The 23,273-nt window shown below is 58.1% G+C and overlaps 1 protein-coding gene across 1 annotated transcript; it reads left to right on the top strand.

Annotated features, from left to right (window-relative positions):
* Positions 1 to 38: 38 nt before the first annotated feature.
* ALKBH5 (alkB homolog 5, RNA demethylase) lies at positions 39 to 22,278 on the top strand. Its single transcript, XM_033089498.1, has 4 exons — positions 39 to 3,507; positions 11,033 to 11,113; positions 19,801 to 19,956; positions 20,657 to 22,278. The coding sequence occupies exons 1-4, from the start codon at positions 2,738 to 2,740 to the stop codon at positions 20,832 to 20,834; spliced, it is 1,185 nt and encodes a 394-aa protein (XP_032945389.1). The 5' UTR covers positions 39 to 2,737; the 3' UTR covers positions 20,835 to 22,278.
* Positions 22,279 to 23,273: the final 995 nt, after the last annotated feature.

The following is a 23,273-nucleotide window of genomic DNA, read 5'->3' as shown; positions in this document are numbered from 1 at the left end:
GCGGGGGGGGGCCCTGGCTCCAGAAGAGTCACACAGGCGGGAGGACATGGATGCTTCCAATGGGGTGTCTGGGGTGGGAGCTGTTGAGATCTAGAGAAGAGGCGATTCACATTTTTGCCCGAGTGAGCAGAGCCGGGCTCCACTGGGGAGTCTCTAAGACGACTTTCTGATTGCTCCCTGTCAAGCAGGTGTGTGAGCAGTCCAATGCCCCCGTTGGAGGGCAGTACAGAGGTGGGCGCCAGGCTTCTGATGGGCCTGAGCCCTCCCAGCCAAACTTCCCAGCATGCAGACAAGGGGGCCCTGCCCAGGTGTTCACACAGTGAGGCCCAGGGAGGACTGGGCCACCCCAGAGGCTGCACTGCCCACTGGCCACCTTCTCACTACCTGCGGCTGCCTTCCTACCAGCAGCAGCAGCACCCCTCCACTAGGCTGTGTCAAAAAAAGGCAGGAGCCAAATTTACTAAAAGCTTCATGCCTGCTCCGTTTTTCCCCCTGCACCTGCTGCTTCTGGGGAAGGCGAGCTGGCAGGAAGCTTGGGGACAGTGTTCAGGGGCCCAAGTGTCCAGGGTACCCCATCCTACAGACCCTACTGCGTGGCCTTGCCAAATCACTACACAACCCCCACCTCCCAACAGGGACTGACAGGACCCTCAGTTTACAGATGCAGAAACTAAAGGCCACATTCAAGGTCAGCAATCCCGTGCTTAACATACATAGCTTCATTCCATGCTCACAAGTACCATATGAAGTGGACACGAATATTATTCCCATTTTACAGACCAGAAGACTGAGGGTCAGAAAGGGGAAGTCACTTGCCCAGGGTTATAACAGCCATACAGTCTGTCAGGAGGTCAAGATTCAAACCCATGTCTGTCAGATTCTAGAGTCCAGTGCTCGCGCCCTGACAAGCTGCGGGGTAAGGCGGCGGTGGAGAGGGCGCAGAGACACACTGGCAGGGAGCAATGGCCAGGGAGTTGAGTCTGACGGCAGACGCCGGGGCCAGATCGTGAAACCTGAGACCCATTTCATTTCAGTGAGAATCTAGGAAGGTTGCTAGAAAGAAGTGAGCTGAGCGTCAAAATATCAAAATGAAGATGGATGGAAGGGAACTGGTATTCCAGGTGGAAGAAACAGCGTGGATAACGGCCAGGATGTGTAACAGGTGATGTATGCAGGCCAGGCAGTGTCAGCGCGAGGCTGGGGCTGTGCTCACGGAGAACGGTAGGAAGGGTCTTCAACAGAGGCCTTGGACGCCGAGCAAAGCAGATGACCTTTGTCCTGGGAGGTTGAGCAGAAACCCCTATCTGTGGACCCGCCTCTGCGCACCCCGAATCGCCACGACTCTGTTCACGCCGACCATCCCGTCCGACCGCACTGCTGCAAAACTTTCGAACTGTCTCTAGTAATCATCCGTGAGCCTACTCGTTTTCTTCTGTCGTTCCCGGAAGAGGTGCTCCATACCCACTTCCAAGCAAATGCTAAGCCGAGCCCCGCGCGTCCCGCGGCTGAGCATGCGCCCGCCGCCACCCGGACGTGACTCTTGGAACGTCCGCTCCGGGCGGCGGCGGCGGCCACGGCCGCGGCGGCGGCGGCGGCGGCGGGGTGGAGGAAAGGTGGGCAGGGAGATGCCTCCTCAGTGCGTCCAGGTTCTGCGAACGTCGCCATCTGGGTTTGGAGCTGGGATGCGCGGTGCTCTCGGCCTCCCAATTTCAGAAGTTTCCGCTGGTTTCAGAAGTTTCCTTAAGCGCCTGAGGGCTTTCTTCCTGTGGGTTCTACATTCAGGCACTTACTTGGCCACCCATTCACCATTCAAGGGTCCTCGCCGCCCTCCCGCCGCTAATTAAGTGACGGACGCAGTAGCCAAGGCGACCTCCTGATTGACAGGAATAATTACCAACCAACTCCCGGGAGCTTCCGTCCGGACCCGCCCGGCGCGTGGCCGGTGGCCCAATGAAAGAAGTGAAAGCGCCAAAGGGGACGGTAGCGGAGCAGCCTAGGTTGTGGCGGTTTCTCGGTGATTGCGCGCTGTGGGCTGAGGCGTTTACAGTGGTCGGACGAGGCTGTGACATAACATAGCGACAGCGTTGGCAGTCTGAGCGCACCCCTGTGGAGGGAGCCCTTGGTCACGGAGGTGTCGCGGCGCGGAGACAGGTTGCTATTTGAGGGCGCTCCCTCGGAGCCCTTCACGAGTGGGGGAGGGGCAGCGGACGACGAGCGTCCCCGGTCTGCGCTTGCGCCGGCACCCCTGCTGAGCCGGCCCGCACGCACGCGCATGCCCGCTGCGCGCGGAGCCGCGGTGACCGGCAGCACTGCGCGTGCGCAGTGAGGAGCCCGCTGAGGAGTGGCGCTGGCGGACGTCGGGCGGGCGGCGCGTGACGTCGTGAGGAGCGCTTTAAAGTGCGGGTCGGGCCGGGCATCCGGAGGTCTGGCCCGGAGTCAGACGGATCCTCCGCAGCGGCCCTCCGCGGCATGAGGCGCTGCCGGCGCCCCTGCCCCCTGGGACGCGGAGAAGGTGGAGGAGGAGGAAGCCCGGTTGCCGCCACCGCTGCATGACCCGCTGCCCCTGAGGTTCGATCCTGCCTAGCCCCTCGACTGCCCCCGCCAGCCCCTCCGGCCTCGCATGGGGGCCTGGCGTTGAGGACCTTCTTTCCTCCGGGGGCCCCGGGGCACGTCCCCCGAGAGCCATGCCCGGCCGCCCTGCCCGCCCCGGAGGACCCTAGAACAGCGTCGCCGGGCCATGGCGGCCGCCAGCGGTTACACGGACCTGCGTGAAAAGCTCAAGTCCATGACGTCCCGGGACAATTATAAGGCGGGCAGCCGGGAGGCAGCGGCGGCCGCGGCCGCCGCTGTGGCCGCCGCCGCCGCCGCCGCCGCGGCCGCCGAGCCTTACCCGATGTCCGGGGCCAAGCGCAAGTACCAGGAAGATTCGGACCCCGAGCGCAGCGACTACGAGGAGCAGCAGCTGCAGAAGGAGGAGGAGGCGCGCAAGGTGAAGAGCGGCATCCGCCAGATGCGCCTGTTTAGCCAGGACGAGTGCGCCAAGATCGAGGCCCGCATCGACGAGGTGGTGGCCCGCGCCGAGAAGGGTCTGTACAACGAGCACACGGTGGACCGGGCCCCACTGCGCAACAAGTACTTCTTCGGCGAGGGCTACACGTACGGCGCCCAGCTGCAGAAGCGCGGGCCCGGCCAGGAGCGCCTCTACCCGCCGGGCGACGTGGACGAGATCCCCGAGTGGGTGCACCAGCTTGTGATCCAGAAGCTGGTGGAGCACCGCGTCATCCCCGAGGGCTTCGTCAACAGCGCCGTAATCAACGACTACCAGCCCGGCGGCTGCATCGTGTCCCACGTGGACCCCATCCACATCTTTGAGCGCCCCATCGTGTCTGTGTCCTTCTTTAGCGATTCCGCGCTCTGCTTCGGCTGCAAGTTCCAGTTCAAGCCTATCCGGGTGTCGGAACCTGTGCTTTCCCTGCCAGTGCGCAGGGGGAGCGTGACTGTGCTCAGGTAACCACCTGGGAGGTGGGGACGGCCCTGCTGCTTTAGCTGCCCACCCCGACCCGGGAGGCAGCAGCGAATAGGAGCCTGCGCTTTACGGTTCTGACCCGTTCTTCTGTTTTGAGGGTGTGGTGAGGGGAACGGAAAGGATCTGCCTTTAAAACATGTACCAAGAAAGCAGGCAGGGACGGCTCTAGAATTTGTATCGGGAGGGTAGGTTTGACAAGATTAGGGACCTGACTGAGAATTAATCTAAAGGCATTTTTCCAGAAGGCTAAGATTTTAGGAGTCTGCCCCTTTGTGGTTTTTAGCAAGTCTCTTCTCTATTCTTGGCCTCCATTTTCAAATTCATGTTTTTAAAAAAAAAAAAGTTGAATTTACTATTTTAAAGTGTTTCCAACTCTGCCATTCATGGTTGCCTTAACAAGAGAAAGTGTTCATGGATTCCCTAACAGAGAAAATACTCACAGAGGAAGGCCCCTGACCATATTGAATTGGTAGACATTCTCCATTCCCAAGAGGGGGAGTGACTTCCCTGGAATTGAACAGAGTTGTGGCTGGGCCAGGAATCCAGTGCAGCGCACTCTTAAAACCCAGCCCCTGCTGGCTGTACAAGAGCCCATTGGTCCTTTGTAAGAATGTGTTATCTGTTATCAGGACTAAGTGAAACAAAGTAAAGCTGGTTTCTTTGCCTGGAGTTTGGTCTAGTAGTTATGTCAGCAGCAGAACTTAGGTTCTTGGCCTATTTTGTATCCCAGACCCTGCTGAGAATTAGTCAGTACCCTGGTTTCTAGAGACTTCCTGCTGGAACACCTTTGCTGTTTATATGAAGCAGAACATTTACTTGGAAGCTAAGCTGCCTCCTTCTAGCCCCGAAACAAGTACAGCTAGCAATGGATTCAGTAATCCGCAAACCTCTTCATGAGGTCTAGACTCCAGTTGTTGTGAGTGGCTCGGTTGACCCCCAAATTCTAGTACGGGATCAGGGCACACTGATTTTGTTGTGAGTAGTCTAACCTCTGAAGTGCAGTCATGCCATAGCCTGTGGTTATGGGGAGAAGCAGGGTCCCTGGAGCCCTCTTAATAGCATGAGCAGGTCATCTAATTTGAGTTGAACAGCTGAGGCTGCTCTCATATCTGGGGATGGCTGCAGATAGCCAAGGTCTCCTGATGGGGAGGTGTGGGAAGTCAGAGCAGAAGCAGGACTTTGGCTTCCGTACGCATCACTTGCCGCTCTGTCATTTGGGCTTTGGAGCTTCCCTCAGACCTGGACGTGGTGCTCCTAGATTGATGGATTAGCGAAGCCCTTTAAGGTGGGATTTCTAGGGCAGATCCTCCCAAGTGGCGTGGAGACAGCTTGGTGTGTGGACTTGGTGGAAGGGCGCTAGGTGCTGACAGGAACTAACGCACGGCCGTTTGGCCTCTTCCAGGGTTGTTACTTTGCCCCAGTCACAGGCCTTCCGGGTGGTGCTTAGGTCTAACAGTAGTCAGGAGTGGAACGGGGAGATCACGAGAGGCAGCTTGTGACTGAGACACCCTCCACCCTGTATGGAAGAGCAGAAGTTTCACGTTCTGAAAATGCAGGTCTGTTAGTGATCAGCAACAGGATTGCGTCACCAGGAAAATTCTCCTCATCTTTTCCTTAGAAGAGTCCTAACGCTCCCCCAGTCCCTCCAACCCCTCCTGGACCCTGGCTTGGCTGTGGAGCTTGTGTGGGAGGCTCAGCCATGTCCTGAAAAGTGCTGCCCCGAGCGTCAAAGCCTCCCGTTTGCTTTGGGATTTTGTGGGTGTTCTCTGAGCTGGCTTTCCCGGCTGTAAAGTGGGGCTGAGGCCAACTGCAAAGCCTGTGAGAATTCAGTGTGATGTGGTGTGTGATACGGGGCCTGGCATAGGGTGGGTGGCTGCTTTCGGGCACAGCCATTTAATGGTTCCCTGCTCGCTCTCTGGGGAAGGGGCCAGGGCTGTGGTGGAGCCTAAAACAGGGCTCTTCCCTTCGTGGAATTCATAGCGCAGTGAGGGCCGCAGACAGTTACAGCCCAGGAGGGTAACTGCAGGAGTACATTGAGGGGGCACATCTTAACCCGTTCTGGAATGCTGGCAGTTTCGGGGAGGAAGTAAGCTGGAACTTGAAGGGTAGCGAGGCGTCAGCCAAGCAAAGAAGGCGTTGGCAGCTGTGGCAGGGAATAGCCTCGCAAGGGGCCGGGGGGTGGCAACTCGAGGCAGACGAAGTTCATTGTTAGTGCTCACATCCGCCCTGGACCTGAAGTGGAGACTTGGGTGAGCCTGCCTTGGGGAAGCCCTCCTAGATCAGAGCCTCTCAGCTGTGCTGTGGACGTTTTGGGGTGGCTCATTCTTTGCCGCACGAGGGCTGTCCTGTGCATTGCAGGATGTTTGCAGTATCCTGGTCTCTATGCGTGAGATGCCAGGAATACCTTCTGCGACAACCACAAGTCTCCAGACGTTGCCAGGCGTGCCTTGCGGGGCAAAATCCCCGTAGTTGAGAGCCACGGCTCCAGGGTTCTAACACCCCACTAATTTGAATCTTCCAGCACCTGCTAACTCAGCACTGCCAGCTGACTTGGTGTACAGGTGAGTGAGCACCTGCCTGTTAGCGGCGCTTCCCTTCAAAGCGCGCTTGGGCTCTTCCCCACGCCGGTCCCAGGGAACCCTGGTTTTCAGTCCCTGGTGGTACGGACCCCAGCCCAGGGCTGAGCGCTGGGGTGCGAGGCTGCGTTTCGGAAGGGCGCGCTGGGGAGCGCGCTGGGGATTCTCCTGACTCCGGCTCCAGTTGTCGGTGGCGGTGGTGTGTGCAGCCTCCCACGGCACCGTGGCAGGACTACAGTGTTACATTTCCTGGCTGTCAGCGTGACGGCGGTGTGTGGCACACGTGGACTCAGCCGTGTGCAGGCGCGGGCCTTGAGAGCAAGGCCTCACGCCTCCCCCTGGAAGTGCTGCAGACTTCTCGCCAAACCCACTTGGCAGGTGTTTTTCTTTTTTGTCACCTTCCCATCTCAGGCCTGGTTCGATCCCCTGTTAATGCTGTTTTCTAGGAAAATAAGTATATTTTACCACCTCTTCATACCAATTCATCCCCCATTCTTTCTCCTGTTCCCTGTGGGGTGAATGGGCAGATTAAAACAGATTTCAACTGCATTAATTAGAATAATTACCTCAAGGCTAATTGCTTACTTGCTGCTACCTTTCATCATTGCTGAGTGGTCTGTGCTTGTGGTGGCCATGTACCAAGACCCAGGCCTTAGCCACCTGTCTGGAAATTTCTGTGTCACCGGCCGTGGGATACACAGAGGCGAGCTCAGCCTGTGAGTCCGAGTTAGCAGTTGATACTGGGTGCAGTGCGCGCCCCTGTTAGTTCTGGGCGAAGGGCTGATCTTCTTCGGCTGCTGAAAGGAAAATTTAGCTTTCTGGCTTAAAATAGTTGGGAAAGTAGGGCAGATAGGTCTGGGCCACATCTCCTGTGTGGAATCTTCTGGTTCCATGGGAGGGGGAGGAACTCGAGGATGAAGTCAGGGCTGTGCATTTTCAGGAGCAGCTCTGGGCCGGGGGGTTGGCTGACCTTGGTTCTGCCGGACCTGACCAGCGGGCAGGCGGCGGCAGAGGAAAGGAGCTAGCAGGCGAGCCACGTCTCACTCATGCAGCTCCGCGCAAGCGGGAAGTGAATAGGGTGGCCGTTTCCGGCTGGGCAGTGGGTGTGCAGCCGTCGCTGAGGTGCGCTGCTTGCTCTTGGGGGCCTCTTTGCAGACTTCTTCCGTGGGAGCGGGTGCTCTGTGTGTGTCCTCTGCTGAGGTCTGTGAAGCTCCCAGGACAGAGTGGATCTTGTCACTGGGAAACACAGATGGGCTTTTCTTCCTACCCCTCATTACCTACTCCCCCACCCAAAACCAAAAAACAACCACCAGTGTAGCACCGACACTGAAACCAACAGTTAAATTGGAGTTCCAGTGTCACCACTTTAGGTGTTTGACCTTGGGCAAGTTATATAATCTCTCTGGGCCTTAGTTTTGCTCTGCAAAATGGAGCTATGAGTATCCTAGAGTTGTTCCTGAAGATTGAATCTCTCACGCTCCTGAAGTTCAGGTGAAGGGTCTCGAGATCAGCTGCCTTCCGGACTCAGCTGCTCTCTCTCTACCTCAGTGTGTACAGAACTGGGACTTGCAGCAGGTTTACCTTGTTCCTTCTGCATTCAGAAAGCCTCAGGACTCTTACAGAGTTAGGCCATGTGCCTTGGAGGTGTGGTCTGGTTACAACTTGAACCTGAGCTCACGGTTGCAGCCCTGTGTACGAGTGGTTGGCCTGCTGCCTCCAAAAGCCTGAGCTGCTCAGTAGTGCAGGCCTGTCCCTGATGACAGGCTTGGGGGGCTGCCCAGAGCAGGTCGCCCCTGCCGGAGGGGGGCTGTCACAGGCTGGTGTGTTCGCCAGTCCTTCCATCTCGGTTCTGCCCTGTGCCCCGTAGGGCAGAGTCGAGTCGATGGGAACCGGTGGCCATCGGGAGATGCGCCTTAACAGCTCAAGTCCCCCAGACTGTCCCCTGCAGGAGAGACGCACATCCCTGTACTGAGTTCTCAGGTTCCTCATTGAACCTGCACCCAAGCCTCCGAGGAATGACTCGTCGGGATTTCTGTTTTACAGGTGTAGACGTGGAGGCTTCACAGCAGTAGAGCAGTTGAGCTCAACACGTATTTCATTGTGTCCACCGTGTGCATAGATGAGTAAGAGCTTTGCAGAGCTTTGTCTTGTAGGGAAGACAGTCTCCACCAGGCCAGATGTAGTAGTAGAGAGGCGTGGGTGGGCAGCGTGGGGAAACCCAGCCCCGGGAATTGAGGAAAGCTTCCCAGGGGAGGAGACTCAAGAGTCGAAGGCGCAGAGCTCGTGGCTGACGGAGCCAGGTGCTGTCCGTCGTGATGCTTGCGGCATACTAGTCACTGGTGCGTGCGGTGCGGGGGCTCGGGGGCTCAGCCAGGCAGGCTGACCAGCTCCAGATATTTCCTCCTTTCCTTTCCCTGTGAAAACAAAAGAGCAGGAAGCGCTGGAACTTTTCATCATGCTAAAGGTAAGGCTGGACCCAGGGCGTATTAAGTTTCAAGCTGGCAGACTGGGACTTGTAGCAAGTAGGTTCCTTAGCAGTAAATAAGCCTCTGCTGGACACTTTCTGCTGAAGCTTGGCCAGAAGAGGGTTCCTGGGTCAGGACATTGAGCCTCCCGCCCCAGAGGAGCCTGATACTTTGAGGAGGGTTCAGTAGGCTGTGGCACAGCTGCCAGGGAGGCTAAGAAGACCGTGCTCATGAACGCGTCAGGTGGAGCCAGTGCCACGGGCACCTCCGTGGGCTCCTGCAGTCCTCCCTCCTCATGAGTTCTTCTGCGGCCTGGGCTCTGGCAGGAACCTGGCAGGGCTTGGTGTTTGTTCTAGAGCCCTTTGGGGGTGAGAACAGTTAAGGTTTGACAAACACCTGGGTTTGCTCCAGAACAGCGTTAAGGGCAGAGGTTCCTTGTTGGAGATGGGAAGGCAGGCCCCTTGGTAGTCGAGTGAGGCCAATGGGTACCACTTGCTAACAGTGGGGAAGATGCCCGCATCTAGCGCTGCACACCTGGCTTTAGGAAGGTGCCTCGCAGCACCTTTGGGGAATTGGACTCAACATTTGAGGAAGTCCTGTGTGTGTATGGCTCTGTCTTGCAGCCCAGACCTGACCCCTCGATGTGGAGTGACGAGAGCATAGGAGAGCTAGAGCCCCTAACCCTGGGCATAGGGCCCAGGTGGCCTCTGCTGCTGGCAGGTGTCCGCGGGGGGCGGGGGGGTCTGGAGCGCATCTCTTGGGCAGGTGCTGAACCCAAGGCTCTGGCTTGTGTCAGGTGTCTAGAGAGTGGGAGGGGGGTACCAGGCACCCTGCATTGTCTAACTTAATTCTCCCACTGCCCCCTTCCAGGGGTGTCAACCATGTTGTCATATAACTCTGTAATCCTGCCTGGAAGGGAGGAGGCAGTGTCCCCCTTTAAAAATTTTATAATCATTAATGGCCACAAAAGAATACCTAAGTTACAAAGTACAACAAAATGCATGCCCAAGAACCTACTGTTGTCCATATTACAGATGAAGAAACTGAGGTGTAGGCCCAGCCTATGACTTAACCAAGGTCACAAAGCTAGCAGGTGACAAAGCTCAGGTGCAAACCCAGGTCTGCTCAGCGCCTCAGTCCCTGTGTGGCGTTGCTCACTGAGGGCCTCCAGGTAGTGAGAGGGGTAACTTAAGAGCAAGTCTTCGGTCACTGCTCAGTGAAGGGCAGTGGGTTCATCTGCTATCGTTACTCTAACGTCCTTTAACATACTAATGCTCTTTTAAACTCTTCAGTATTTTCCAAATTGATTTGGAAATTAATTTTCGTGTGACTGATGTTCACAGAGAAAACTGAAAAACTCTGATCTAGGAGCAACTCGGAGGGGAAATTTCTAAGACAAAGGTTCTTTCCTCTACCCCTAGTATGGCCTCGAATCAGATCCCAAACCAGAGCGCTTCCCTCTCAGACTCAGTTTCCATTGGGTCAGGGGAGCCGGGCCATTTTAAGGAGAACTTGCCTGGCCTAGTTTCCCTGACAGTTAAGCGTGTGTCTTTAAACATGTGTCCCTTGAGAAGGGAGCCGAGTAGCAGCCAGGTGGAGGCAGATTTGTGGTGGAGGGTGGTCCGTGGAATCCTGAGCAGGAACAGGAGGTTGAGCAAGGCCTGTGGCCAAGTGTGGTTCAAGTGTGTAGCACGGCCTCAGCTCAGTGGAGGAACTTGGGGCTGGGGTGATCCTGGGGTACAAAGCTCCCATGCATGTGAAGGGGCTCGGGAAGCTGAGTTTGCTTCCACAGTTTCAAATTGAAAAGACATTAGCTGTGAACAGTCATCTACATTCAGTGGCCTGGGAGCACTTTTAAAAATCATATAACTTGATGAAAATAGGTATTTGTGATGGAAATTCTTAAAATATCCCAAACACAGCTGTCTTGAAGATTTTGGATTCCCCCCGAATCCAAACCCCCCAAATGGAGGTTTTTGAAAGCTTTTTTCCAAGTAGACAAATTCTCTTTTCTAACATTGCAGTCTTCGTTCTCTTAAGTGACAGTGCGGTCAGCGTCTGCCTGGGTTTCTTCAGCAAGGCCAAGGGTGGGGACAGGGAGGGGAGTGTTACCAAGCTCTGGCCTCAGTCACTCCAGCCGCCTCCACAGTGACTGAAAGTGTGCCCTGCTGGAGGTCCTTTAAAAGAAGGGCTCCTGGCCTGTGCAGGGACATGCCTGCTTCCGCTTGTGTCCCAAGCCCTCCTCTGCCCAGCCCAGGTCTTCCTTGCATAGTTTCGGGGTACCAGTGTGGTGGAGCTTCACGCGTTATCTCTCTTCCATGGAGATCTCTGAACCTCTGAAATAATGGGGCAGAGGGTGGCCATAGGACCTGGGCTGTATTTTTTCTCTGTCCCCCCCGCCCCGCCCCCGGAACTTGGGTTGTCCGCCTACTCTCCGTGCTCACAGGCTCTGTGTTTCCTTTCAGTGGATATGCTGCTGACGAAATCACTCACTGCATACGGCCTCAGGACATCAAGGAGCGCAGAGCCGTCATCATCCTCCGAAAGTAAGTGTCCTGGTGCCGGCAGACAGGCCTGTCGGAGGCGCGCTGAGAACTGCGCTGCTCTGTGTCAGCCGCGTGGCCGCGTGAAGCCTGCAAGGGGACAACGGTGGGAAGGGCTCTTTGCTTTGAATTCTGTGAGGGTAAAGCTGTTTTATCTTTTCTTCATCAGAAACTGAGGTTCTGTGGCTGTTTAACCAGGAAGTTTAAGACTGAACCAAAGCATGTGCTCCCGGTGTTTATGGGAACAAACAGCCTTAAAACAAGATTTGGGGAACAGTTTTCCAAACCCCCCCTCCCCTTTTTCCACCTTCTTGATTCTTATTTGTCACGTGCTGTTGCTGATTATTTTTAAACTGTGCCTTAGCGGCCTGCTTTACAAATGCCTGGCTTTCTGCTTGTGGGAGGAGCAGGGAGTGAGAAGAGGCAAGGAGGGCGGCAGGTTACGCTGCCGTGCTCAGCAGGCACGTAGCTCGTGTCTGTCCCTCCTCCTGGCCAGGGAGTCGGGAAGGACTGCCTGCCAAAGCCGGCCGCTCTCTTCTTTCTGCTCATGGGGTGAATGGACTGACCTAAGCAGACTCAGGGTCAGGACAAGTCCGCCTTCCGAGGGGACTCCTTAGAGGTGGGGCGATCGCCCGGGTGGGAACCTCTGTGAGGAGGGCGCGGGGTCTGTCCCGGAGCTTGCCTTTTCTTCTTCTTTTTTTTAATTTAAATAAACTTTGTTTATTAGAACAGTTTTAGATGTGCAGAAAATGGTGAAGATGGTACCGGGAATTCCCGTGTGCCCCACACCCGTGTCCCCTGGTAACACCGTGTGTCGCTTTGGCATGTTTGTCACTATCAAGAGCCGGTATTGATCCATGAGTGTTAAGTAAAGTCCACACTTGACTCAGATTTGTACACAAGTGCGTTAGTTTTTTCCTGATGTACTGGTTTTGTTTCAGGATCTCACGTTTAGTTCTCATGCCCCCTTAGTCTCCTCGTGGCTGGAACAGTCTCACAGACGTGCTTTATTTATGTTGACACCGACTGGGCCGGTATTTTGTAGAACTTCTCTCAGGTGGGCTGTGTCGTGTCTGTCTCACGATTAGACGGGGGTGGAGGTTTGGTGAGGAAACCCACAGAGGGTGCAGCACCCTTTTTATGTCCTGACCTGTCCGGGGCCTGGGACTCACCTGTGTTGACGTTGACCTTGATCGCCCGGCTGAGGCTCGTGCATCAGACCGCTGCCCCCTACAGTTACCCTGTTTCTCCCTCCTGTGCTCCTCTTGGGGGGGAAGTCATTGTGTGCGGCCCACACGCGAGGACTGGGGAGCGAGCTCCACCTCTTCAGGGGGAGGAGCCGCACAAATTACGTGGGATTCTACACAGGAATCGTTCTTCTCCCCCATTTGTGTATTTCTTATTCAGCCATTTCTTTACAGCAGCGTGGACTCGGGGGTTATTCAGGCTCTCCTGTTCCAGGTGTGGCTCTCTTTAAGTAGTCCTCATTTTCTGGCGTGGGTGTCTTTGTAACTTCGGTCGCTAACTTGGGTCCTTGGCCCTTTGGGCCTTGAACCCCAGAATAATGTGGTGGTAAAAAGTCTCTTTGGCATGGCTCTGCCATTTGGTCAAGTCAAAACTTGAAGTCTCTGTTTTATCACCTGTAGCCTGGAGGTGATTCAAACCTGTGGGACGGCACCATGGTGCAGGCAGAGCGCTGGGCACATCTGAGGGCTCCACACACGCACGGGCCAGCGTCTCTCTTCTAGCCTACGTGTGTTCCCAGAATTCATCGGAGAAGGGTTTTTATCTGCCTTTCCCCTTTCTTTTCCTGTGATTCCCCTCACAGGCCAAAACCCAGAACCTGGAAGTGGTGAAGCCCAGGGTGTAGCTCCCTACTGGACATCCTGCCCACCCATTTCTTCTCGGGCTCTACTGGCACCTCCAGCCACAGCCAGGGACAGCTGGCCCACCCAGGCCAGGAGCCTGGCAAGGAACTCCCAGGGGGACCGAGAACCAGAGCAGCACCTTCCAGGTGTTGCCTCCAAGCCTCTCCCAGTAGGTGATGTCAGGGAGGTCGGCACTGCAGGTGCAGATGGAGGTCGGCTGCTCTCCCCGCGCTTTCCTTGCCCTGGAATGGCAGCTCCCCAGCCTGGCCGCCTGGCCTGGTGGGCTCAGATGCTCCTGGTAGCGCTGAGTATCTACAGTTGATGAGCTCCCCCGAGAGGCTCTTCAGCCACCTGGGCCCCTGACAGTGGTCTGACCTCAGAATGGCAGTTGTGGGTGCCGGAGGCTCTTTGACCTTCTGACTTGAGTGGTCCCAGGAGCCAGCCAGGGACTAGGCTGGAGGGCAGACACGCAGCTTCGGTGTGAGAGGGCTGAAGAGGTGCGTGGGAAGGCCCCCCAACCCCCGCAACAGCTGGGGCACAGGCTGTTGCGTCATATCCAAGCCACTTGTTGGGCTCTGCCTGTTCATCCAGCCTTGTCTCTTCTCACTTACGTTAAAGTACGTGCAGTCCCTAGTGTGCTCCGTGGGCTTGGGTCCTGGGCTCTTGGAACAGTGTGGACTGTTTGGAATTCTTTCCCATCTTAGGATGTCCATGTCGGATCCACAGCCTACCCCCCGGATGACCCACGTACACACACTGAAAGCTGGTTAACCTAGCCATCCTTCAAAGCTCAGGGGTTGACTGTTTTTTTTAAACTTTTTTTTTTTTAAAGTGTGTTTTTCCAGGACCCATCAGCTCCAAGCCAAGTAGTAGTTTCACACTAGTTGTGGAGGGCACAGCGACAGTGGCCCATGTGGGGATCCAACCGGCAACCTTATTGTTAAGAGCACCGCGCTCTGACCAACTGAGCTAACCGGCCGCCCCGGGTGTTGACTGCCATGCAGGGGCATCCTATACATGCCTGTGGTCCTCTCAGCACAGCGCCCCCCATACACTTGCCATTGTGAGTTTCCAAATCTGCATTCTGGGGGCAGAGAGGTCCTTTTTCATCTAGGGCTCAGCACGAGGCCTGGCCCAGAGGAGGAGCAGCTCCAGAGTAGCTTAGGGGCTGGTCTTAGAAAAGGACAAGCTGGTGATGGGATGAAAAGGGGAGCATCCTGGCCCAGATGTTGCCCAGGTATCGGGTATGGCCTTGGGGGCTACCTGGCTGATTTGATGTCTTCTGGTGAAGTCGTGTGCAGATGGGTGGAATTTGGGCATTGAGCCTGGCCCTGCTCGTCATAGGCAGAGGGGTACAGCCAGTCCGTCTTCCCTTAAACAGGCTGCTGAGGGCGGGCCTTGCGCTGTCACTGTCTCAGGTCTGGCAGAGCTGGGATGGTCTTTCTCCGTGTCATGGGGGGAAGTGGGTGGGTGGCTGGCAAGTGCTGTCTGGCTCAGCACAGTGCAGCTCCGCTGACTGTGGCTAATGCTGTCGTCGTGCGTGTGGTGCTGTCACTTCTCACAGGGAGGCCGGGGAGACTGGGGGTGACGTGAGCGCTTCTGGAGGAGTGGGATCCTCGGGTTGCCGCTTAGCGTAACAAGCTCTGGGGGGGCATGACCAGTGAGGGCGGAATGAGGTCTAAACCCGGGGGCGCCTGGCACTGGGTATTGTGGTCCCTTGGTGGTTGGCACAGAGGCACACTCCAGGCACCTGCTGCTGCCCGTGTCACTGGTGTGGGTGCTGAGCTCAAGAAACAAAGCGACATCCACAGGGCTTTCTAGCCCCTGCTGTGCACGTTGAGAGCTGGTGAGCTAGAGCGTTTTCAGGGGCAAGGGGGCTACTCTGGAGAGCGGGGTGAGGCAGTAGCTGCAGGCTGGTCACCCCTCGGCGCCCTTCAGCGTCCCTGAATGTCACTCCCCGCCCACCGAGGGCAGGCTGCGCAGCATGCCTCTCCGTTAGTCCTTGGTTCTCTGGCGGGGAAGCTGGGCCTAAGCTTTTTGAAGATGTGCTTAAAGTTTTAAATTACTGGTTAGAGAAGGCAGGGCCTGACCAGTTTCTGGGGTGTAGCAGTTCATCGGGCAGGGGGTGGGGACGTCTGTGTTTTCCACAGTCCCTGATGTGCGGCCTTCTGAAGGCCCTTGCGAGCTGCCCCATGCCTAACACTCAGCTGCTGGGCGCTGCGCGCTGGGCGCAGTGCTGCGTGCACGTGAATCCTCAGAGCAGGCAGTGTGAACTCGGGGAAGGGGCTTCGGTGGGAGGGGAGCTGCCTCAGGGGACCGGGCTGGTTTGGAATGATCTGTGAGCAGTGATTCCTGAATTGGAACATGAAGCATGGACCGTGCACAAGCACCGGAGGCAGGCCTGCAGGGAACGCGGCTCCCGTGGTACTTGGTGTGCGATAGGTGGGCGACACAAGCAGAGGGAGCACTTCCGAGAAGCACGGTGTGTTCCCTGGGGCCCAGCAGAAAAGAAACAAAAACAAAAAGTTACGTCCAGCTTGTGGGGGCACATGTGTAAGTTAGGGTGCGCTGTCTGGCTCCCGAGCCCGGCCTGGCTGCGAGGCGGGACCGGTCAGCACAACGGCCGGAGGCAGGAGGTGGGGAGGACCTCTGTGGTTGAGGGGTGACGGGGAAGGGGGCCTGGGGTCGGCATTTGATCGTTAGGAGACGGCTCTGGCCCTCGGAGCCGTCTAGTTGGTGGCCACGCACCCAGTCCCAGGGTCTTCAGGAGGCCCCCGGCTGCACCGGGTCCGCGTACACTATTTCGGCACGGTTAGCCTCTCCGGTTACGTCGCTGGAGTGGTCCAGGTGGTGTGAGTACACTTCCTGGTCAGCTGAGGCCCAGCTCACAGGAGGCGGACGCTGGCACAAGCAGCGGAGGTTCATTTGCCGAGTGTTAACCACGGCTGGTGTGAACTGGACTCTGCTCATGCCAGGGACGTGGCTAGTGTGGTCTCTTACTCCCTTCGTCCTCTGGGGGAAGGGCAGACAGCTCCTCGCCAGGGAGGGCTCTCCAGAGAAGTGCCACCTGAAGTGAGTCAATATGTGGGCTCCAGGCAGGCACAGAAGAGGCTTAGGGGCAGACAGTTCAGGCAGAAGAGAGGCTCTTTATAGAGGCTTGCAGTCTGGGGACTCTTAGGTAGTCCTTTCTAGAACACAGTAGAGATGGGGTGGAGCAAGCTATACATTCAAAGCGAGTCAGAAAAGACTTTGTGCTGTGCCAGCAAAACCTGCTCGGCGCTGGGGAGGCAGTGGCGTGAGAGCTGTGCAGGGAAGAGACTGTACGAGAAGCTAAGTGGCTGGTGTGGTCATTCAGCCCAAGGGGAGCCCCTGCCTGAAAGCAGGGCAGCGCAGATGCGAGGCTGTGCGTGTGGATGAGCCGAGGGTGGGAATGGAGGCTGTGCTCTGGCCTCCGTCCCTCAGGGGTGGCCAGCTCTTGGTGTCCCTGACCCTGGCCACGCCTGAGACATCACCCTCACGGAGACCCCAGCCACTGCTTCTGTTTGCACGATTCTTCTCCCTGTGCCAAGGGGTCGCCCACCTTCGTGTGCTGGTCCGGTGAGTGTGCCCACGTGCATGTACCCTGCCCACGTGGCAGCCTGACCAGCCTGTCGTGTCCACACCTGTATAAGGAATAAGGGAGCAGTGAGACCATCGGGGTGTGACTGGCTCGGGCTCCTGGCCTGGCTCTGCCCCTTTCTCGCTGACTACAGGTCAGTTACCTGCGCCCTGTGCTCTCACCTGTGACTGGGGCAGTTGTGCCGGGGATGATCCCACTGAAGAGCGCCGAGCGAGTGTCTCCTGCCCCTTCCTCCCCACAGCCCCGTGGGCCTGCTCAGCGAGGGGTTGAGGAAGGCTGTCCGGTCCACACCCAGCGTGAGCAGATGCATGTGCCGCGGGAGGAGAGGGACACCGGTGGCCCAGGTGGGGGGGAAGCAAGCCTGGTGTCGGGCCTCCTGCTTCTTAGACCCTACCAAGCCCGAACTAGGGGATCCCTGGGCACTCCTGACGCGGGCCCTGTTACCTGGCTGGCATTAGTGGAACCCGGGCTCTTGGAGCTCTGCCTTATGCCTGTGTGTACGACGTGCTGCCAACCAGGCTGAATGATTCGGAAAGGCTGTCCTTGGGGCCTGGGTTTCTTTCAGGCCGCGTATAGGAGGAGGTCTGGACCGTGTGCTTGGACCTCCCTTTGGGTAACGCCTTCCTGTGCCTTTCAGGTCTGCTGACCACAGCAGGCTTCTGCACCTGCCAGAACAGCCTCGTGGGGCGCAGGGTGATGTTGGAGGAAGATGGGGGTGGGACAGAGTGGCCCAGCTCTGGCCTTTGGGGAGTCTGATACTCAGGGGTGCTGGACCTTAGACCTAGGGGCCCAGGTCAGTCAGACAAGGGGTTGCTCAGAGGTGCCTGCCACCCCACCTCCTGCCTCCTCACGCCCTTGGGAAAGGCAGGCTTCGTAGTGCAAGGCTGCGGGGTGGGGGTGGGGGTGGGGCCAGAAGTTGGGAGAGTGGTTGGCAGCGGGGCCTGAAGTGCAGACTGGGTCGCCGTTCCCAGCGGCGGTCGTGGGCCCGGGCAGCAAGCCCGCCTGGGCTTCCGACACCATCGTCAGGTCGCAGCTGTGTGGCTTAGGCCAGCGACTTGCTCTCTGAGTTGGCATTGCTTCTCAGCAGCTTCTCTGGAGGACTCCATGGGTGATAAAGCAGACGAAGGGGGCACCTGGGGCAGAGTCAACTGCCTCCTTCCCCTCAGGTCCCAGGGTAACGTGTTACATTAGTGCCGGCTGGCGCATCGTCCCTTTATTGTGGCTTCCCCCGTACCTTGGCCCAATCCCTGCTCAGTCCTGGGGGCTGTCCTGCCACCCTGGGTGGCCTTCCTGGGTATGGCAGTCTGCCTGGGTCGCCCTCACCTCCCCTGCCTGGCAGCCTCGCTGTGACCCCTGGCTCACAGGTAACTCAGGTCTGGAACGCTGCTCTTCGTTCCTGTTGCCACTCGAGGAGGCCCAGGCCCGGCCCAGGCCGCCGCTGGAACGGGGCATCCGTACTCCAGACTCGGGGCTGTGTGCACCGAACCTCGACACGCCTGGCCTGTACCCTGGGAAGGCCGCGCTCTGACGTTAAGCTGCCGGTGGGCTCTGGGCCGGGGACCCGGCTCCAGCCTGGCTGCCTGCGGCTCGGTGGCCGTTTGGAAGTGGAAGGAGGGCAGGAGCTTCTCCTGCTGTCTGAGATGTGCGTCTGACAGCCCTGGGGGATGTGTCAGGAGCCCTTTGGGGCCCCAGAGCTTATACTGTCCCCAAAGGAGGCTGCAGGGCCACTTCTGATCCTTCCTCCTCTGAGAGCTGCCCCTTGACGGCCACAGAGCTGTCATGTGGGGAGGGGGCGCCAACCCCCTTAGGCAGGCAGAGAGCAGCAGAGCCAGCCCGTGTCCCTGGCCTGTCCCCCCAGCCTCTCCAGCAGTCCTGGACCCATAACGAGGGGCTTGCCACCACGGCCCCCTGGCTGCCCAGGCAGGCCGCCGAGCAGTAAGTAACTCAGGAAGGGCAGGGCTTGGCCCGGCAGCTGTGCCTGTGTGGCAGGATGTGCTTGTGTCTTCCAGCCCCAGCCCAGAGGTGTGTAGGCCTGGCTTGGAGTCTCACCTGGGCTTAAACCTTTCTCCCATGACTTCCAGCACATGTGACTTCCTGTCTTTCTGACCGTTTCCCCCGTCTGTGTATCGCAGGCCAAGCCAGTAGGGGTGGGGGCGCTGGGAGGACTGCTCGCGGCTGTTACCAAGAACGCCAGGGGGCCTAGGGCAAGGCGGCGCTCGGATTCCCCACCATTCTCTTCCCTAGTGTGCCTCTGAGGGTGTCCTTTGAGTCCTGCCCTGACCCCAGACCCTTTTTCCTCAGAAGCAAATTGCTGCTTTGTGCCCAGCAGCCTGTGGGAAAGGTGCCTTCAGGCCTTCTGCCAGCTGTGCCCCCAGCACCCTCATCGTAGGCCTCTGTCCTGCCCTTGCTGTACTGGCCCGACTTGCCCGCCTTCTCTATACCGTACAACGTACTTCGGGTTTCTTTGAGGTTTCCCTGGCTGGGCTCAGGTCACGGCCCTCACACCGTCCTGCCCAGCTTCTTCAGCCCCTCTCCCCTGTCCACAGTTGCGTGTTCTCTCTTCACTGGGCAGTGTATTCCTTGAAACGCACAGCCGGTGATAGGTGGAGACTGTGCCTTCAAGAGCCCAGGCCTCGGTCAGTGTCGTGGAATGGGCAGGAGCCGCCAGGTGGCTGTGGTGGGACCAGAGCCCGGGGCGTAAGTGTGGAGCTGGGTGTGGGCTCTCGTGCTGACACAGCCTCGTCCCCTGTGTGAGGCAGCGGGGCAGCTCTTCACAGGCCTGGGCCAGGGCAAGCTTCTGTCTTGGGGTTGCAGGCCAGGAGGCGGTCCGCTGGAGTGTGTGGTGCCCACCAGTGGGCCTTCAGTCCTCTGGCAGGTGGACTGGACGCCCCTGGACAACCTCGCCTGAGTGGGGGGAGGTGGGGCTGCCTCATCCGGCCGAAGGAGTGCCCTGGGGTCTTTCCCCTGGGGCGGCAGATCCTTGTGGAAGTCTCCAAACACTAGTATTCTCGATCCCTGCCCTTGAGCCTGAATCTAAGAAGCGTCTGGAAGTCAGCCGTGCCACTCGCTACGCAGCACCAGGAGATGGGGGCACGAGCGGAGCTGCCGGCCTCCCGTTCAGCCTGGCTACAGAGAGCCTGGGTCTGCAGGGTGCGCACCCCACGAGAGTCCCCCTGCTGATCCCACGCCTGTTTCCTTTGCAGGACGAGATTAGATGCGCCCCGGTTGGAAACAAAGTCCCTGAGCAGCTCCGTGTTGCCACCCAGCTACGCTTCAGATCGCCTGTCGGGAAGCATCAGGGACCCCGCTCTGAAACCCAAGCGGTCCCACCGCAAGGCAGCCCCGGATGCTGCCCACAGGTACAGCTTAGGAGCCGCAGGGCGACGTGGGAGTGGTTAGGGGCCTGGCATTGCCCACCTCTCGGGAGCCTTGTGTGTGGTTCCCTGGGTTGGGGGCATTCACACGTCACCCCTGACTCATTGCCTGTATCCCCAGAGAGAAGGGGTGGGGCCGAGACTGGTAAGTGGGAACGCTTCGTGGGCTGCCCATGGTTCCCCTTTTTTCAGTCCACTCCGCCGACAAACGCTCCTGTGGGTTGTACGTAAATGTTAGGAGGGAAACGCGAACTTGGAAGGTAGCGGCCTAGGGACCCCTTTCAGGGGCTGGGACGGTTTCTGAGGACGTGCTGTCCCGGAGGAAGCCCTGTGGGGCGGGCAGCGCAGGCAGGAGGTCCCGTGTGGCCTGCAAGTCGGAGGAGGCAGGAGGGGCGAGCTGGTTTCAGGGCTGGAGGGCTGGGGGCAGAGAAGCCTGCGCGGTAGGGGCTGCCGTGGGACCGCGCAGGGCCCGGAGGCTGTCATGGGGCAGGTCTGTGTCCGGCGGCCGTGGAGCCCAGCCGGCCCCACGTGCGCGGTCACGGCTCAAAGCCTGGGGGCCGCGGGCACTCGGGACAGGCACCGCGCTGCCCGCCGCTGCCGGCACCACCCCGCGAGGGCTGCGGGCGGGACTGAGCAGGCCGCCCGCCGACCTGGGCGGCCCTCAGCCTCTCGGGCGCCCCCACAGGCCCCGCGTCCTGGAGATGGACAAGGAGGAGAACCGGCGCTCCGTGCTGCTGCCCGCCCCGCGGCGCAGGGGCGGCCTCCGCGCCGACAGCTACTGGCGCCAGTCGGACGAGGCGGGCGAGGACTGCTCGGCGGCGGCAGGCGGCCCCGCTCGCAAGGTGAAGATGCGGAGGCACTGAGGCCCCTCCGGGACCACCTCCTTCCTCCTCACCCAGCGCACGCCCTCCTCTGCCTCGTTTGGAGCGGGTGGTTGGTTGGTTTCTTTGTTTTGATCCTTACATTATTTTCCTCGATTCGTTGCCTGGTAAGGCTGAAGAGCAGAATTGGCTGGGACCTGGTTCTCATGATCTTGGTATTCCTGCTGGATGGAAAGGCTGCCAGATGCTTATGCTGGAGTGGCCAGAAGAGCACGGGGGCAGCCGACCTCACGTGGGGCTGTGTCAGGCTGGTTTTATTTAAAAGCATCAAAATGTTTCGGTTAAGAAAATTCTTGTTTTGCTTTCAGTGTAAATCTTTGTTGTAAATGAAATTCACTCTTCTGCCCACCTGCCCTGTGTCTGCTGGGTTGAGGTCTCCTGGCCTTGCTGGCCCCACAGGGGTCCTGCTGTCGTCCCACCTCCCACCTGTTCTCCAGGCCCCGGAAACTCACGCAAACACCCTCTTCTTCCTGTGGCGGAGTCATTCATTCAGGATGACAGGGCAGGGGCTTACCCAGTGCCAGCCCCTGCAGCCACCCAGAGCTATTGGCGGCGCTCTGGCAGCTTCCATGCCACGGACCGCTCTGCCCACAGGCCCCTGGCTGCGGCCGTCCTGACCTCTTACCAAGAGCATATGCGTGTGATTGTATGGGGCAGTTAGACTTACCATGTTGGGGCAGTTTTAGGAATTGTTTCTAGCTACAGGGACTGGTGTCCTTCCAAGTCTAGCATTTGGGGTATGGAAAATTGTGGCGTGTGGTAGGGTTTTTGTTTCGTTTTGAGTTTTTATTTTTTCCTTTGGTCTCTCGGCTTTTTCCTTTCCCTTTCCTTTCTCCTGCATTGGCCAATTTGGGCCGCCTTCCCACGTCATCCCCGTAGGAAGGGGCCTGCCTCCTGTGTCCGCCTGCAGCACACATCCAAGGCCGGGGCTCAGGCCTGCAGACTGTCCTCTGCCTCGGGTGTGAGAGCAGGGGAAGGGGCTCATAAAAAATAGTAATGAAAGGGGGGAAAAAGTGAAGTCTTTGGCAGTTTCTGCCTACTCAGATCCTCAAAGGTTGCAAGGTTTTGCTGATCTAGATTCATTAGAAATGTCTCCTTGCCAGCCAGGGCCAAAGCCAGGCCTGCTGAGAGCAGAGGCCCGCCCAGTCCCCAGGCTGCCACCACCCCAGGGGGACCTTGTCTTACAGAAGCCCAGGGCCAAGGCTGCAGAAATCTGGGGCAGCCACCACCCAGGAGCCCCTCTCAGGGGCCAGGACTCCTTTGCCGGTGTGGATTCCTCAAGTTGGAACTGCGTAACTAAAACAGTTGCAGTTTTATTTTTTTTTTACAGCTTTTTTCCCAAAAATGATTTGTAGTTGTGTGTGTCCAGCACTTTGCCCTGATGTGTGTGCTCTACAATAAAAACCAAATCTAATATATTTTGAAACAGTTGTCTGATGTTATTCGTAAGCGAGGGCTTGCCGTGGTGCCTCCTTCCTCCCAGGATTTGCTCCTCACACTGAGCGGGTTGCGAGTGGGCAGAGCGCACTGCCCACTAGGGCTCCGGAGGGACCAGTCGCTGACGCAGGGCTGAGGCCTGAAGGGGGACCTGCTCCTGCCTGCTGCCTTCTCTCGTGCTCCAGGAGCATGGACTTCACAAACCGTGTGTCCACGTGCTGGGCCCACAGGGGCCAGGACTTCTGGAAGGGTGACCAGAGGGCCTGTGTGCCAGTGAAGGAGGGACAGCAGGAGCAAAGCAGAGGAGAAGATACGCAAGTGGTTTTGCACACGAAACAAACTCTTGAGTTCTTAGTATCTGCCATCCAAGTCCACACTGGCCCCAGTAGTGAGCCAAGCACTGGTGGTCCCTGCTTTCCACGTGTGTGCGGTAGACCTGTGGCATACGGATCCACACATGAGGCAGACGTTCTGGGGTGGTCTGGGATCGGGTCCCAAGGGCTTCTGGTCCTTCCACATTCCGGACCTGGCTCTCGGCTTCCGGGCAAGGCCTTTGGTCTAGAGTCTCCCTCAGTCGCTTGCCCAGAGCCAGTCTGCTTGGCCAAATTCTTGCTGTGGAAACCTCGTAAGCCCATTTAACAGAGGAGAACAGAGTCTAGAGGAAGCAAGTGAGTGACAGGGGCTCAGTCCTGCAAATTGGTGACATGACATAAAGGGGGGACCAGAGCCTCCGTCTGGCCAGACTGGGCCCTGGATGCCACAGACAGCAGACATCGGAGCTGAGAGGCAGAGTGACTTGCAAAAGGTCATGCAGATTGTGTGGTAGAGGTGGGCACCCCACCCTGTGCCTGGGCCCCTGCCGAGCGGGGAGCTGGGGAGGGACTCTTGCGTAGCGGGGACAAAGCCAGACGGGACCTCTTCCTAGTCCCTGGGTGAGAGGCCCTTTGCCCTACAGGATGACGGACGGGAGAGGCGAGAGGGAGG

This window comes from Rhinolophus ferrumequinum, chromosome 21 (assembly GCF_004115265.2).
Source record: "Rhinolophus ferrumequinum isolate MPI-CBG mRhiFer1 chromosome 21, mRhiFer1_v1.p, whole genome shotgun sequence".
NCBI lineage: Eukaryota > Metazoa > Chordata > Mammalia > Chiroptera > Rhinolophidae > Rhinolophus > Rhinolophus ferrumequinum.
This window is presented reverse-complemented; position numbering and strand designations above follow the sequence as displayed.

Bases quoted from the DNA above. Each gene is read 5' to 3' on its own strand.
- ALKBH5 (XM_033089498.1), top strand. From the start codon at position 2,738: ATGGCGGCCGCCAGCGGTTACACGGACCTGCGTGAAAAGCTCAAGTCC. The intron at 3,508-11,032 runs GTAACCACCTGG...GTTTCCTTTCAG, and splicing joins GGGAGCGTGACTGTGCTCAG to TGGATATGCTGCTGACGAAA. The intron at 19,957-20,656 runs GTACAGCTTAGG...GCGCCCCCACAG, and splicing joins GCCCCGGATGCTGCCCACAG to GCCCCGCGTCCTGGAGATGG.